Genomic DNA, 16829 nt, shown 5'->3' with positions numbered 1-16829 from the left:
AAAGTCCACTCGGCAAGGAGGTGACCAGTCGATTAAGCAGAGACTGTGGAAGGGACCCCTGCGTGTTCGACGGAATGTCGTGCAGATTTGCATTTCTTTGGGTCCGTTTCGTGTCACGCAAAAGAGGGTTCTGACCTATTAGATTATTTTCAGAAGGCGGCGAGCCTATGGAGCTGAAACACAGGCGAGCCCCGACAGGTCTAAGCGAAATTACGCGGGGGCTCTTATTTCTCTGCTGTCCTCTTTCATGACGCATGGGGAGTGACTGAGCATGAGGTGAGTGGGTTCGGTGATCATGGGTTTATGACCACCAGATGAAAGGGTGCGAAGAAATTCCAGGCAGTCAAAGGAAGTAAAGTACCTAACTCACATGTACGTATGCAAGCCTGTTCATGATTGATCGCGTGACAGATAGACAATTAAATCGCCACAGACGCATAGCCACTTTCCACACTCTGGTAGGAGGCACTCTGGGCGCGGTGAACCTTGGAGGACAGATTTCATTTTACTCTTTTTTTCTTCTGTCGAACAGATTCACATAGTCTTGAAAAGTCACAGAGCTCGGGCAGGAACCCGAGTAGATGTTCGAGCACTACATAACTTGTGCGGCGGCCGGAGAACCTTCGCAACGACCACCGCAACCTGCCATGTCGTGTGTCCTGTGCTCGGGGTCTAGCCCGTAGTTCCCCTACCGACTACATAGCCGACGGCCAAAAGGCGGCTAATCATCGAGCACGATTAGGTAATTTCGTTAAAGCAGCTTTCAAAAAATTCACGCGAGCCGTCGAGCCGCTGCCCTACCGAACGGGACCAAAGCGCATTTTCGCTTTCTCGGGGATGCCTAGACTGGGGTTTGACCGTTTTTTGTCTACATGTATGTACAGGCAGGTACTCTATGTAGAAATCATCGGGTGCAGTACCTATGATCTTCCTATCTATGGGTTCACTCTGGGCTAATAATCACATAATATGTATAGTTTTATATAGGGATAATAAAAACCCATTCTATATACCGGGGGTGCTGATGCTTTTGATTCCAGTATTCGCCCATAGTTATAAGAATGCATGTTCCAGACCCCCCCGGCAGGTATAGCTGTGGTAGTTACCGAGACTGTTTGCCCCCTCTCTGAAGACTACTATCATTGCTGTCCAAAACGACATCTATTGGGAGAGAATGCGGTTCCATACAAATACCTGTTTATAGCCAGGATTAGTCTTCATAAAGGAAAGAAGGCACTTATCGACCAGTAAGTTGTCAACCATGCTCAAATTTCTCACCCCGAGAGGCATGATATTGGCGTTTGAAGTACTAACGAATAAAGCCATGCCACTTGCAGCTAGAGGTATGGCGGGGAAACCTCAGTCAACCTTCTAAGCCGGCGAAGAGTCAGGACGGCTAGCGTGGGAACATCAGAAACTTGGCTCGAAAACCTTAGGTGGAAAAAGGGCCCTTGCAAAGTTCCATCAAGTCTAGGTATGCCACTAGACTCTTCTGTACTCGTAAGCTGCATCGGGGCTTCCACGGAATTTAATCCGCGTTCCGTGGAAGTTCCGTGCAGCCAAGGTTAATTCTCGTGAATCTGGTTTTGATCTTGAACTCGGGAGATGCTGGAGATCAACATGAAATGGTCAATGCAGTGGGGATTGAAATCTGCATCTGGTCTAGTCAGGGTTGCACGTTTCCCCCCCCCCCCCCCCCTTCTCTTGCAGGACCCTGAGAGGAGGCGGAAATGATTTTTGAGCAAAAAAAAAAGGGTCTGCTGACGATGGCGAATTGATATCGCCGAATAACTACACGCTAAACACGCATCTCCAAGGGAGTTTCCCGTCAATCAAATTCTGGAGCACGACCAGTATCTTTCGCCGAATCTTCTTCCCTTATGGGGGATCGCCTTCCGGACAGACCTGCAAAAATCCATCGCTGCATGCATACAATATGGACCACCCCCTAGCTCACGATACTACATGTATGCATTAATAGGTCGAAACCAACTTAAAACCACTTTTTATAAACTTGCTAATATATTCAGGGTAAGGGAGGAAAGGGAAAAATATGGTTTCTTACTGGACAACAACGCCTAATCCTCGTATCATGTTTTAGAAGAAAACTAAGAAAACTGCATGATATATTATGAAGTAAGCAGGCTAGACTGTCAAACGCCTAAAAGGACACCGGCGGCACGGACAGCCACGGGTTGAAAAGAAGACAGGCATATGTATGTACATGTATGTACTCTAAATGAATACTTCAACATGATCTGACGATCCATGGAGTGTATGTACACACATTTACATACATGTACTCGGAAAGTATAAAACAAACTTGTATGCGCACGCAGTTACTCGGTAAAGCAAGGCCATAAATTGCTCATTACTCGGCCGCGGACATATATGAGTAGAGTAGATGGATCTACGGCCATTGCTGATCTGAGAGGGCCTCAAATCGAGCCGCCGGTCTATAATGGTTGATATTTATGCAGTGCTGCTGCTGCACAGATAGACTAGCCCTTATATTACAGTCCATGGATCCCTATGGATGGATGGTCATTGGTGCAAACTCTACTGCCACCACTACAACTATCACATACACAAGGCAACAGTACCGGAATATTATATTACATTGTCCCTACGGCGTACCTACTGCCTACTGCGAATGGGCCTTCCCATAGCACGACGTCGCTGTCCTGGCCTGATGTTTGATGTTTGATGTTTTATTTTTATTTTTATTTTTTTATTTTTTATTTTTATTTATTTTTTCATGACACTCAGGAACTAGACGATAATGCAGTGTAGCTGGCAAATTTAATTGTCAAAGTAAACCCCACCATTGATCTTGTTTATTATGTGCGCACACGCACGCACACATATGTAGTCTAGAGTAGACAGAAGGACGTACAAGGCACATGGCGCACATACCCGACTCCTTTTTTTATTTTTTTCAAATTTTATGTCTTCTTATTTTTCTTTCCAAACAGTAACTGCGGATCTTCATGCTAACCATACCTAGGCCATCTTTGGTACCGGGATGTCTCTCTTTGAAAATAGAGTGTAATAGGTATTCCGCATATGTACCTGCTGTTCCCATATCAATGCGCGCTTAGATACATGATCGACAAGCCTCTAGGAGAAGTGTAACCGCCGTCACTACATACGTATTACCACTACTACCACCAACCGACTGTCTAGGTAAAGTAGTTACCTAGTCATCTTTGTATGTCCTTCCCCTGCCTGGCCGGAGGGGTAAGGAAAACCCGGGGAAATGCAAACGAGAAAAACGTGCGACCCCCGTCGATTGTCATCCTAGCCTCGTTTCTGGAAGGGTGTGATAAGATGGCGGTGGAGGACGTGGTGATGATGCGGAACGATTACGTACGTCGAGACATGGACTGGTGGTATACAACCTATCGCTAGCCATATGATGTACCTTGATAGCTGAGATTAGATAGATAGGTAACTACCATGAGTGATATATGTAGAGTAAAGACCCCTCACATGTGATTCCGGTGCTGTTTTTTTTTATTTTTTATTTTTATTTTTATTTTTTTTATTTCCCGACTAGGGATTCCACAGGGCTTCCAGAAATGTTGTCTGCTGCACTGAAGTCGAAACATCCCTAATTCATGGGTTCGCATCCACCGCAAATTTCGATACCGAGTGAGTAATGCCTATGGCGATCTGGGATGTTATCTAAACATGCAAATGTGAATCAAAGGCGGGTACTTAAATCTGAAACAAGTCGCTAAGGTTTCAAGTTATGTGCAATATATGCCAATCAGTAGAAATCATCGCTTTTTTCTTCTCTTTGCATAGATACATACTTTTTGACTGAGCTCGTGATGGTGATCAAAGATATGTACCAGCCCCAAGATCTTTGGGGTAGCCAACTCATAGGCTTCGGTGAGAAGGCGCGCATTGCGTTCGGTAACTGAGAGACCAGCAGGCTGTGATACACAGAAGTAAGTAGTCCATCCCGACAAATTTATGCCTCCCAACATAGGCAGATTTGTGGTAACGTCGGTAATCAAAGTAGCCCTCATGATGACTGTTGATATCTCGTTTCTTGTGAAACGGCGCCTTCGTAACAAGAAGTGATACCCCGAAGAAGCATAATGATATGACAACTGGCACCCGAGTTTCATATTCTAGCAGCCAAAAATAAAATGCAAAGTAGTATCGTATTCTCCCCAGGATTCTGTCGCCTAGAAGTTGCGCGCAATTAAGTCCGAGTGACGGCCATGATTCCATATAAACCTGTGAGACACTCGAGTTTTCCGCAATCCTTGAGTGTCGATATAGTTATTGAATTGCGCATTGGCACGTCATCGCAGCCATATGCAACGCTGTACTGCAAGGTATCGTAAGTCAACTGTTCCTTAAACCACCTGATTCCTCCTCCGTGTTGCTCCTGAAGTGTTTTCGATCTTTAGATGAACAAAAAGAAAAATCCCGCTGTCGTGCTAGCCCGGGCTGATACACGCATCGTTTCTCTGTACGGGAAAATGTATTGTTGTTGAGGTGGCGCCTCTCATGATGTGCACCTCGAGACCCATGACTTTTCGATCAATCATTTAGGTACTCCATCGTATCTTGAAACTCGCCTTGTCACCCTCGTCGATGTGTCTGTCGTCAGCAAAGTGGCCGATCCAGGACGATTGGACAAAGGGTGCGGTATGAGCCATGCCGGTCCCATTGGTAATCGGAATCCTGGGATTTGATACGCTTCCGCCAGGTGATGTCCGATGCCAAAGTAGGAGAATGCTGGTAAAACATATCCAGTGCCAGTTACTTGGATATATTGATGCCTTGTGTATACTGGCATCGATCGAACCTCATCAAGTCCCGACAGCTAACGTCAGTCATGCCGTTAATCAGTTTCTCAAATCCACTATTATGATTGACCTCGACATCCGCGTCAGGTTATTAACTTGACCTGGTTAACCTGGTATATGTTTCCACCACGTCGTCGGGGCCGGGTATCTAAGTTATCAAAAACCGATGCTTCCACTGGCATTACCGATATTTCTTGCTTTTTTAAGTTGAATGGTCACCATATCATCTTACCCCACAAGATGGAAGTAGTGTGCACCTTAAATAGACCCAATCACAACCGATATGCACTGATATCAGAAAATGGATAAAGATATGCAAGCATTAGACCACACAATCCATCAAAGAAAAACGAGCCAATCTGACGCAACCGATGGCCGGTGCCGTGGTGTAGGTATACATGATTTGATACCAATGCAGAACTCTTTTCTAGAAGACACACTAAGAGCTGATCAATAAAAAGCAATGAAAGCCTATGAGAATGTCTTCGGTCTTCATGACGGCCCGGTCGGCGTAAAACTTCTGGAAAGACCTCTAGCTCATCATCTGACATCAGCCAGGTTTGCGTGCCAGATAGGCTTTGTAGATTGGTAATATTTAAAACTGTCTGTTTGCCTGTTCCTGCGATGAACTGGTTGCTTTCGAGTTGCCCTGCATGCAAGTATTTTGACATAGCCCCGGAAGCCGATGTTAGCGTTCGGACTTAGATATCTGAAAACAAATATATGTCCTAGGTTTCCCTTCGCCTAAGACTGTTCCTGACAGGGCCAAGCATGTCAGAACCGTATTCATCCTATCCTGGGGGCGGAACTGGGGGCGGAACTGGTGGTTCCTACATAGGATGCTCCGGTCAAAATGTCACTGCCCCGTCCAACCAACAGGTATGATCACACGGCAACCAATCGAAGCTGTTTCGTACCTTTTTTATTACCTAAGCACCAGAGTAAAACCGAGCCCCCATAGGAACTTTATTTTGAGATCCTGGAGTTCCTTGACTAGAGAACTACGTTACTTGTAAAGTTTGCAGATTATTCGGTATGAGTCGAGAATTAAGTTCTGTTGAGGGAAAGGCCTTGTATAGCCACCGTAACTGAAATGCATGCGGCTATCCTAACAGAAGCTTCTTCTATCTGGGGACGTTTGCTTAGCCACACACGGCTCTGCAAGACGGAACCGTTTGATTTGAAGTAGCCACAATAGAACATGCCCTTATCCTCACGAAAAATCACTCCTCTCGGTAATAGTTGGGCTATGTCATCATCGAAGCGGTTTCCAACTCAATTTAGTCGCTCTTTCCCTTCTGTAACATGATGAAGGTCGATTAGGTTAGAATTTGTTCGTGTGAGGAAGGAGGTGACGTTGATTTGTGGCTTACTTGCGGCTCAAGCCACCAGGCCAAAAGATCACGTTTACCCCTGAAAGCCAGTTCTTTCAGCGATCTGCATCGCGCTCGGCACGAAAATGGAGCTTCCCAATCTTAAGAATCTTCAAAGCAAGGATGGATTCATTTCTTTGTTGTTTTGGGGTACATACGTGAAAGCTGGGAAATGGTGTTGGTGGTGGTACTTGCCGCGGTTGCAGGCAGTGACGAAGGCCAGGAACATGGTCGTTATGACGTCATGGCGCTACTTCCAGCATATCATCCTTCCTCCTCAACTTCTTTATCTTTGCCTGATCCCCCTTCCTGAACAAATCAATTACAGTTCGAACAAATTTTACGCCTTGTGAAGAGAATCCTCATTTTGCGACTTGATAATCATCAAAAAAGCACAGTCAGACAACAATCAGTTATCACATATTCGCAATGGATGTTTATTACTATTTCAACTACCGTATGTTTCAAACATCACATGTTTATCGCAAGACTTTAATTTCTGTGCAACTTGATGCTGATGATACCAAAAAAACAACAGTCTCGGCAGGCTGGATGATGCTTGAATCAATCCCCCTGATCGCATCACCTACGGTCATCATCACCATGCTTTCACCAGATGTTCGGGAAACCACACGTACGTTATTTTGCCCAGCCTTGCTTGCTGCTGCTACCTTGGCCGATCGGATGAGTCGCTAATACAATGACTGTTGCAAAAAAAAAAAAATAGAGCTCGAAGCATATCTCTCGCGCTCATTGGGTTTCACATTGATCGCATTCTCGATTTTAAACCTTCTCCTAACCGGGAGTGTACCACTAGTTGTAAGTACATCATAGCTCCTGACGTGATCTTAAACGACCCACCACAAAAACCAAAATTGCTAATGACATGCGCGCACCCAGTCGAGCTTCTCTGAAACAGCCGTAGCGAAACCGGCTGGCACAGACATGGAGGATCCCACAGCACCGTACGCGGTGCCCTCACTGTGTGTAACACTAACGTATCATCTCACCATAGCGTTCTACTGTTACACACAATGGGACAGTGGGTACTCTGCTGCTTACGCCATTGCTATGGTTACGCACTCGGCGTTTAGTGCTCTTGGAGCATGGGTGTTGCTGTTTGGAAGCACTAGTGGACGCATTTCGAGGAAGACTGGCGCCGATAAGAGGACGAGTGGATTCCCGTTTAAGAATGTCGAGGCCGAGAAGAAGAAGTCCGGGAAGAAGTCGCTGTGACTCAGATCGGGGAAGAAGAACAGGCCTCATGCTAGTAGCTACAGAGATATCTGAACGAGCAGGAGTAGAAGGAAGAGTAGGAGAAGGATTTGTTTATAGTGTCACGATTCCCTTTGTTGAATGAGGTGGTTTCCTTTTTCATTTTTTCGTTTTCGTTTCCTTTATGTGATTATGATGGGGTTCCTTTGGTATTGTTATGTGATTTTATATCAATGAGGATTCAATTACAGACTACATGTACTTCTCGCTTTAAAATCCGTTGTCCAGAGTGAAAAGAAAACTACACACAGACCAACTTCACTGCGGGTATGTAGATTACAAGGATGTCTTCATAAAACCGGGATCACCAGTCCCGAGTGAGAATCCATGAAGATATTATTTCCCAAAAGTTCTAGAAATTGCACTGAAGTTATTTCTGGATAACCGCATGAAGTCTGTAGTTAACAAGAACTATACTAGTTTTTAACGTCAAGAATTGGGGCCACTCTTCAACCGCGCCTCACTGCAGAAAGCTGTTATTATCGATAGCTATAGATGAAGATAGTGTATAAAGACAACTAGTTCAGAGTAGTTAAGGAACACATAGCTAGAAGCTGTGCCTATAAATAAATAGAGAGGAAGGACCGAGACTTGGATAAATTCCAGTAACTACATGTACATCTCTATTGTGCCTACTTCACGATCAAGAACGCCATTACTTCCCAACTATCTAATGGGATTTATTCATTGCAGTTGCGTGTACGTTCCGCTATCTCGTATTATAAGCTATTATGGGCAGTTACCTAGACCTAATTATACTAACAAAGTCCCAACTGCATACTTAAACCCCATCTCAGGAACTAGATTTGTATTCACCAGGCATCACTCTACTTGATCTTAACTTAGTCCTCCATGATCTGGACTTGAGCTTGTCGCAATCACACCGCACAGATATGCCCTAGTACCTTCAGAACCAAAAAGCCCTGATCTGATCTGCTCTAATTGTCCGTCGAACACTACAAGTACTTAGTATTTACAACAATTCGCACCTGCCCCACTAAGGTAAAAATACAAGAAATAGTAAGAAAAGAAAAGAATAGTATATAAAGGCTAATAGAGGAGAAGAGTTGGCGTAAAACATCATGCAGCGCAGCGAGTCCTCCCGGCCACCAGGAGGATTTTGGAAGAAAATAAGGAATCTAACAAACAATAGACCGGAAAGTATTTACACAGAAGGAAATAGAACCACCCCCTCACCACCCACTGTCACCACCCAGTATTCACCGCAGAGTATAAAAAACAAACAGATATGGACTTTTCGGCAACCCCTAAACAAAGAAGACCCTTTTTTGCGCGAGATGGAAGAAAATGCACACACAGCCATTAGATTAAATAAAGTCCCTCGCGCTCTTCTGCAGCTCAATCAGCCTCCACCCATTGGTCTCTGGGTTGGCCACCTCATCCGGTATCCTCGTGATGCCAATTGCGTAGGTAACCTGCTGCACCTTGTCCTCCATGCCGGCCCTCAACTCGCTCGTCTTCAGGTCGCGGAAAACATGTACCTCCTGCGTCCTACACGACACAATAAACACTGGCACCTCTCCGGGGTCCAGGATACGTGCAGAGAGGATATCCACATTCCTGATATCTAGCACCTTCCCATCCAGCTTCAACCCATTCACCGTGTACTGCTGATTCAGCGCCGCATACACATTGAACTGCGCGGCGCTGAGCCAGGCCTTGAGGATCTCGGTCTCGCCCTTGACGTAGGCGTCGAGCACCTCGGGGAGGATGTACTCGCGCAGCTCGCGCAGGAAGGGCTCGAGCTGGAAGGTGGGGTCCATTTCACGGAACTTGCGGATCACCTGGGCGGTCTCATTTTCGGCAAAGAAGCCGGCGAAGCGGTCGGCGATGTTGCGGGTCACGGAGATGACGGGGTTCTCGGATTCATCGTACGTGCGCTTCACCGAGAAGAGGGATTGCATCAGTTTGTTGCTGTCGCGGAACTCGCGCCAGGATTCTTTCCAGGCGGCGTCTTTGTGGAGAGTGACGTTTGTGCCGGCTCTGCGGGGCGCGGGGGAGAGTGGTTAATACCATGATTGCCTGTCTGCCTGCCCGGGAGGGAGGGTTTGGTGGTGGTACTTACTCGGGGTCTTCTTCCATCTTCTCGACCCTCTTGACACCGCCCTTCAGTTCCCGCAGCTCACGCTGCTTCTTACGCTCCTCACGCTCCAGGTACCCACCATACCGGGAGCTGGCGCCATCATCAATGACCTCCTCCACGTTCTGCTTGATATCCTTATAGACCTTGGTATCCCTTACCGGCTTCGTCACCGCCGCCACACCCTCTCCCGTGGCGCGCGCCGCAGCCCTTCCCGCCTTCACCACCGGCGTCTCCCACGTCCACGCCGCACCCTTCCCAATTGCAACCGCCGTCTTTCCCAGCGTCTTTGCCGTCTTCTCACCAACCTTGCCCGCAACCTCCGCGGTGCTCCCGTATGCCTGGCGCGCCTTCTGGACGGCCGGAGACTCGCTGAACTGCTGCGCAGACTCCCCTAGCTGTTTGGTTGACTCTTGCCACTCCTGCGACTTTTTGAACTCGGTCTGCAGCGTCTCGTAGAAGACGGCGAAGGGCGACTTGTCGCCGTGTGGAGGAGGTGGTGGGGGGACCTCCTCCTCCTCCTCCTCCTTCTTCTCCTTCTTCTTGTCGTCGGAGTCCTTGTCCTCCTTGTCCTCCTTGTCTTCTTTGTCCTCCTTGGTGGATGATTCTTTGCCCTTGGACTCCTTCTCAGACTTTACGTCGTCGTCGTCGTCATCCTTCTTTTTCGGCTTGTCCTTGTCTGCCCACCGGCCGCCCAGCGTCGAGAATTCGCTCCGCAGCACAATCGGTCGGTGCACGGGGAGTGCTGAGACACGATGTGTGTTTGCGTTTGCGAGCAGCCTGGCACTAGCTATTCGCTGGTTCCCGCCGATCCGGGAGCTGGCCGTCGCTGCCGTCCGAGCATTGAGACGGATGATTCCCCGGCAGGCAGATTGCATCGTGGCGGTGAGTTGCGGTGAGTTGCGGTGAGTGGGGTGGGTGAGTGAGTTGCGGTGGTGGTGGTGGTGGTGGTGGGTGTGTGGTGGTGGTGGTTAGGAGGAGGAATTAAGCTGGCTGGCTGGTGGCGGGGGACAGTTTTTTTTTTTTTTTTTTTCGGGCGGAAAATCTGTTGCAATTCTGTCTGGATCCGAGGGTTTCGAGGGATGCGTGGGGTCCGGTTACCCGGCAGAGAACAAGAGAAGAAGAAGCGGGGCCGGGCCGGGGCTGCGCTCGGGGATGGAAGGAAGGAAGGAAGGAAGGGAGATCAAGGTGCGGGGAGGGGGCCGGGTCGATGCGTCGGCGGTGGGGAGCTGGAGAGAGCTGTGTTTCTATTTATTAACTCTAGATGTATATTCACTTGTTCTCTTACAATTACCTGCCGATCTCCCACTAATTCTCCCACTGCTAATTAATATTTCCCACGCAGACCCGGCTGCCACGACGTACAGGCTACATACATGTAATATACATCTGCTGGCATCTCTCTCTTCTTCCCCCAGCCAGATGCCCCACTCTCGTTACCCGGCCTCACACAGCTACTGTAGCTACAACACACACCATGCACACTGTACCTACAAAGCTATACTACTACTTCAGCTATCTCAACAGCCCCAAGCTCTCAAAACCAACACACAACAAAAAATGGAGCCAGAATTCCACATAAACCAGCGCCTCTCCTTCACCCCGGGCCAAGCATACACCGCCGCCCGCTGCACCGTCCGCTACTCCGGCCCCGTCGACGGCACAACCGGCACCTGGCTCGGCGTCGAATGGGACGTCGAGGGCAAAGGAAAACACTCTGGCGTGCACGGCGGGAAGAAGTACTTCGAATGTCCATCCCCCCCCAAACCATTCCGAGTGCTAGTTCATGACTCACCAACAAAACCAACAAACCAACTAACTAACAGAGACGCAACCAACAGGCAAAGCACCCGGCAACGCATCCTTCATCCGCACGACCCGCCAGCCGGACGATACACTAAGCTTCCTCGAGGGCCTGCGGCGCAAATACACGACGGCCGACGACCCGCCGGACGCACATGCGGTGCTGTCGCTCACGGCCAACAAGGTGTTTGAGGAGGTGGGCTTCGAGAAGATACAGAAGAAGCTGGGGCAGCTGAAGGAGCTCAAGATTGTCATCCTGGATGGCCTGTGCTTGGCGAGGGCCGATGCGCGCGAGGAGATTACGGAGACTTGTCCTAGTGAGTTTTTTGATTTAGTTCTTCTGGTCTTGTTTTTTTTTTTTTTTTTTTTTTTGGGGGGGGGGGGGGAGAGGGAGTGGGGGGTGCTGATGCGGTGGGGAGATAGAGATTGAGGAGCTGGATTTGAGTAGGAATTTGTTTGAGGAGTTGCAGACGGTTGCGAGTATCTGTGCGGCGCTGCCGCACTTGAGGTCGTTGAAGATTAGGTGTGTTTCCTGTGGTTTTTGGTTGTTGGTCTTTTGTTACTGACTGTAGTAGTGGAAACCGCTTCTCGTCGCTAGAAGTCGAGAGAGTGCCCGGCCAGCCATCCCCGTTCGAAGGTGTGACATCGCTGGAAATCAGTAATACCTATCTCACCTGGGACGAGGTCAGTCACCCATCCCACCTACTCAGGCCTATTCGGGGGGGACGAAAGCCACATACTGATCATTACAACCCACAGACAACGCAAATCCTCGCCCACTTCCCAAACATCCAGACGCTCGAGTCGTCACTAAACCGCATCTCCACCATCCCCGCAGACATCTCCCTCCCGCCCACAATTACAACCCTCAACCTCGAGCGCAACATCTTCACATCCCTCACCGCCGTGCTCCCACTCACATCCCTACCGGCGTTGTCACGCATAATCCTTGCCCACAACCTCATCACCGACATCCTAGACCCCGCTTCAGAAACAGCCCCCCCAACACAGGCGTTTAAAACACTAACCCACCTAGACTTGACGTACAACCACGTTCCCACCTTCCCGCAACTCGACGCTCTTCCCGCCCTCTTTCCACAGCTTACGTCAATCCGCCTCTCCCACAACCCCTTCTGCGCCCTCCTCCCCCGCGAGGAGGCACACATGCTTACCCTCGCCCGCCTCCCCGAACATGTCTCGATGCTGAACCATACCCGAGTCTTACCGGCAGAGCGCCAGAATGCGGAGATGTACTACCTGGGCCGCATTGCGAAGGAGCTGGCTGCTGTGGGGGAGAGTGAAGAAGAGGAGGTGCTGAAGAGCCATGGAAGGTGGGGGGTGTTGTGTGAGCGTGAGTACTTCCCTGACATTGCTGCTTTTTGGTGTGCAGAGAGTGCTGATGAGGAGGGGGAGGGCAGTGTATGGCGCACCGCGGATAGATCGCGCTGTGGCACTGGAAAAGCGGTGTTTGGGCTCGCGGCTGGTAAAGGTTGAGTTTGTTAATGGGGAGAAGAAGGTGGTGAGGGGGGTGCCGAGGGGGATGGCGGTGTCGACAGTGAGGGCGTTGGTGGCGAGGTGGTTTGGGGTGGAGCCTTTGGGGGTGGGGCTGTGGCTTTTGGTGGATGGCGAGGAGGAGGGACAGGGCGGGGAGAAGAAAAGGGTGGCGTTGGAAGATGGGGTGAGGGAGGTGGGGTATTATGTCGAGGGGAAGGAGGGGACGGTGTTGGTGGAGGCGTAAATACCTTTTTTACCAACGTCTCTTTTCGACGCTTTAGATTAGGTAGAGTAGAGGTAGTTAGACTCTCTGGGACGGCTACTGATAGTTGCTGATGAGCATCTTGCACATGTACCCCATACATTCTCCCCCCCCGTAGATATTTCAGTCGCCACCCCCATCCCCAACCTCTCGCCATCCATATCCAAACCATTTCCAAACCATATACAAGTCGCAGTCAACCAAAGCATCCCAAAAAGGGGCTAGCCAATACCGAGTGATAATCCATGAACTAAATGTACTCACTGCTTACTTATAGATCATAGACGATGTATGCTCTTCATAGTAGTAAAACCGAAACCGCGCCGAGTGTAATAGGAGGCGGCTGTCGGCTGTCGGTAGTGGTGTGATGGAACCTTTTAGCCCTAGACCGATAGGTTTTGGTAAAGTAGACCAGCACCCTCATCATCTCTGTAAGCCTCGATATCTCCCATGGAGATATTCGGGCGATTGTATGCTGGACCTTACTACCAGCCATAAAAGAAACCCCACTTCCACCACGCGCCATAATTAACATCATAATCCATCACTCGGCCCACCCGAGATTACCCGCGATCTCCTGATCCACACATGTATATCGCCACCAACCACCCAAATGAAGTAAACAAATATAATGGAATTGCAAGGGCCAGTATTGGGAACCGAGGCGTGTCCGGGCGTGTCCGGGCGCTAACACTCGGGGCGGGCCTACGCGGGAATGGCCTGGGCTTTTGCTCCGTTATCCCGGCTGGCGGGGGTCTTCTCCTGCCAATAGTGGAAATTGGGCGTCCGCTTGGTGGTTTTGGTGGTGGCGGGTGCGTTCGATTAGGCTTGTGACTTAGCCAGTGAATGAAAACTAAATATTAGTGACCGAAGTTTCAACCTTGATAGAAAGAGCATCCTTACAGTCCTTACAGCAAGTCTTGTCATGCAATCTGTTTTCTTGCTCGTGGTCAGCGGGCGAGGCTTCACATGCAGAAGTATTTCTTGGTTGCAGATTCGGCAGCCAGCATTTACGTAGCTGTGTGTGGAATTATTGCGTTGGAGAATCGACCTGTTCTCAGCGTGATCGTTGATCCCGGATCCCTGTTTTCCACAATAATCCCCCCGATAGCTGTAGGGAATATCTCACTGAGCAGGGAAACGGAGTGCACACAGCTCTCCAGTAGTAGGCTTATTACCAACCACTCGCTTCTGTCCATCCTATCACCAGGCTCGCACCTGCTGATTGGCTTCCAGTTGTGTTCGGGCTGCCCGATTCCGTTAATGCCGAGAGAGTGAGACAGATCGGTTGGTTGATTGATGTATGAAGTCCTCAGGCCTAGGCAATGACACAGTCATATGGATGGGCTCGTATTTAACGGGGAAGGCACTTGATTATGGTGAGGCGCCGACGCTTGTCTGTGCGGAATCTCTGACACGCGTTGTGTAATAGGCCGCTATGCATTCTGACTGATGAGGGGAAGATAGAGAATGAGTACATAGTGGAAGGTGAGGGAAGGAGAGGAGTCTCGGATCGAAGCCGAGCCACTTCCCCCTCTTTTATATGCAATGGTGTAATGACACACTGTCGCCATGATCTAGCCACAATTTTATACCGTTTGCTGTTCTGATGTGCCTGATGACAGGTTGTCAATGCTAGAAAGTCTTTTCCAAGTGTCAGTTTTACTAATTGACAACGGTGCAGTGCGAGAGGCAAAGTTGGCAGTTCCCTTTATGATCGATCTGTGGCCAAATTTGCAAAATCGAATCAAATATCAACAGCATGCCAAGTTAGAGAGTTTTAGCTGCACCAGCTCAACAGAAAGTCTGACAAGTTGGACAAAATTCTAGCTTCTGTTCGACTCGCGCAGCCAATTAACTCCATTTTATTAACTAAGAAATTTCGTGAATTAAGGGCCCGTTCGGACAACCCAATAATCTAGATTATTGGCGATAATCTGACGGATTATCGACTTTTGGATTATCACAATAATCTATGCTGTTCGTGCAATTGAATAATCCAACATTCGGAACTCCTGATTATCCTAATAATCCGCCAAGAAAACAATCACCTTTGGAGGTAATTATTCCCACACAACACAGATATCCTGAGAGCTAACGTTATCCGGACATGTAGATTATCCACTTATTATGAGTATTATGATTATCACTTCCGCTACCTGATAATCCAGTCTGTCCAATAACCCGAAGAAATAATCTAAGGTTGTCCGAACGGGCCCTAAATTAATAGTGCATTAGCTTGTGACGTTTCGGCCAGGACCCACAAGTCGTCAGTTCTCGGAATTGGTCGGGGGTAGTTAGCAAATTTAGAAAAATACTCCCTGCTAAGTGGGCATATATCTATTGACTCTAATAAAACTATACCCTGGAAGCGTTTGTTCTAATCACATGTAGCAAACGAAAGAAACGGAAACCGTGACATGACGTCATGTCACACAACCAGAACTGTAAGTCATGTACTATCACTCGATACACGCTGACTAATCTCAAAATGCTCTTTTTGGAGTTTTTTGAAAGCAAACAATCTTCAAACGCTCATCGCCCCGATATTTTGAAACCAAGTTTTGTGTACGCTATAAGTTACAAACAGAGCTCTCCCTCTCTAATCTCTCTTCTCTCTCTGGCTACGTACAACACACTCTACGCCACAAACAAAAATCTTGGAACAGCTACGAATACGGAGACAATGAGCGCACGAGGTCGGAGGAAGGTACTCTTCGTGAGGACGAGATACAGGACAAGGGGGTTCAGCCCACCGCCTTCGCCTATGGGCCTGGTGGATGGCGCTGGCACTGATCATAATATTGCTGACCCTACACTTCCATCGCCAGCAGTGGTTGAGGCTGGAACTAGTCCTGGGTTTCGGTCCGGGGCTGGAGAAGCAGTAGCCGTTCCAAAATCTGCAGCTACAATCACCGACGTAACAGCAGAGGAGAACATGGCCGCGGGGGCGCTCGGAGAAATACCCCCCACTAAGCGAGCAAAAGTTGAAGAGGAATTCGAACCCAGCAATTCGGATGAACATATAGCTTATATAGCTGTCACTACGTCACCTCGCGCAATATCCCCTGCCGCTCCCGATCCCGCGACACCAGCCATATGCAGATCCAGAAGGACTCGCAGTACTGGTACATACATGCGCTCACACTCATCTCCCATTCGGCCGTTCACGGACTCCGGCTCTGGCCCCGGCGCGGAGCCTATATCGGCCATGGACGCCGCGCTGATCGAGATCTCGAACGATAGGTTTTTCAACCGTCACCGCATTCACGAAGCCGCTGTCGCGCACCAGGTCGCGTGCGAGAGTGCCCTGGAACGCGTAAAGCAGCACCGGAGGCTCGGTACACGCCCCGATGACTGGGATGAGGATCTGGCGCTGGAGGGACTGCCACCGCTGCAGAGATGGAAGAAGAGGTTTGGGCTGGAGGAAGAAGAGAAAGAGAATTGGTACTGATTGGCAAGACCGCGAGTGACAGGCCGTGATGTGCCCCGTGGTTTCAGCTTGTTTCAAGGGGCTGGGGGGGAGAGATGTCAAACTGACGTGCATTTTTAAACTGGACGGAGAGATCTTGGGAACGTTACTAGTTACCCGCAGTAAAAGCAAATCGATTGATTGAGCAAGTCAAAATCGGCTAGGAAAAAAAAAAATCAAGAATATATAAAAAAGCATACTTCGTCGTCGCCTAACTCGC

At 48.9% G+C, this 16829-nt stretch overlaps 6 protein-coding genes across 6 annotated transcripts; 4 read left to right on the top strand and 2 right to left on the bottom strand.

Annotated features, from left to right (window-relative positions):
• Window positions 1–271: 271 nt before the first annotated feature.
• LAJ45_07295 (uncharacterized protein) lies at window positions 272–1341 on the top strand (the record flags this gene model as incomplete). Its single annotated transcript, XM_046116853.1, has 7 exons — window positions 272–276; window positions 340–372; window positions 434–458; window positions 677–679; window positions 743–851; window positions 1205–1247; window positions 1323–1341. 7 exons carry the CDS (start codon window positions 272–274, stop codon window positions 1339–1341), a joined length of 237 nt encoding a protein of 78 aa, XP_045969888.1.
• Window positions 1342–3544: 2203 nt separating this feature from the next.
• LAJ45_07294 (uncharacterized protein) lies at window positions 3545–4037 on the bottom strand (the record flags this gene model as incomplete). The annotated part of the gene is made up of 3 exons (XM_046116852.1): window positions 3545–3596; window positions 3652–3665; window positions 3819–4037. 3 exons carry the CDS (start codon window positions 4035–4037, stop codon window positions 3545–3547), a joined length of 285 nt encoding a protein of 94 aa, XP_045969887.1.
• Window positions 4038–6631: 2594 nt separating this feature from the next.
• Window positions 6632–7438, top strand: LAJ45_07293 (uncharacterized protein; the record flags this gene model as incomplete). The annotated part of the gene is made up of 4 exons (XM_046116851.1): window positions 6632–6659; window positions 6741–6836; window positions 6930–7021; window positions 7103–7438. The coding sequence occupies 4 exons, from the start codon at window positions 6632–6634 to the stop codon at window positions 7436–7438; spliced, it is 552 nt and encodes a 183-aa protein (XP_045969886.1).
• A 1367-nt stretch (window positions 7439–8805) lies between these two features.
• Window positions 8806–10456, bottom strand: LAJ45_07292 (uncharacterized protein; the record flags this gene model as incomplete). The annotated part of the gene is made up of 2 exons (XM_046116850.1): window positions 8806–9481; window positions 9564–10456. The coding sequence occupies 2 exons, from the start codon at window positions 10454–10456 to the stop codon at window positions 8806–8808; spliced, it is 1569 nt and encodes a 522-aa protein (XP_045969885.1).
• A 204-nt stretch (window positions 10457–10660) lies between these two features.
• Window positions 10661–13119, top strand: LAJ45_07291 (uncharacterized protein; the record flags this gene model as incomplete). The annotated part of the gene is made up of 7 exons (XM_046116849.1): window positions 10661–10844; window positions 10924–11328; window positions 11420–11698; window positions 11805–11904; window positions 11957–12065; window positions 12141–12732; window positions 12800–13119. The coding sequence occupies 7 exons, from the start codon at window positions 10661–10663 to the stop codon at window positions 13117–13119; spliced, it is 1989 nt and encodes a 662-aa protein (XP_045969884.1).
• Window positions 13120–15823: 2704 nt separating this feature from the next.
• LAJ45_07290 (uncharacterized protein) lies at window positions 15824–16591 on the top strand (the record flags this gene model as incomplete). Its single annotated transcript, XM_046116848.1, has 1 exon — window positions 15824–16591. The coding sequence occupies one exon, from the start codon at window positions 15824–15826 to the stop codon at window positions 16589–16591; it is 768 nt and encodes a 255-aa protein (XP_045969883.1).
• Window positions 16592–16829: the final 238 nt, after the last annotated feature.

This window comes from Morchella importuna, assembly GCF_003444635.1.
Source record: "Morchella importuna strain M04M26 chromosome Unknown Morimp01GS023, whole genome shotgun sequence".
Taxonomy (NCBI): domain Eukaryota; kingdom Fungi; phylum Ascomycota; class Pezizomycetes; order Pezizales; family Morchellaceae; genus Morchella; species Morchella importuna.
This window is presented reverse-complemented; position numbering and strand designations above follow the sequence as displayed.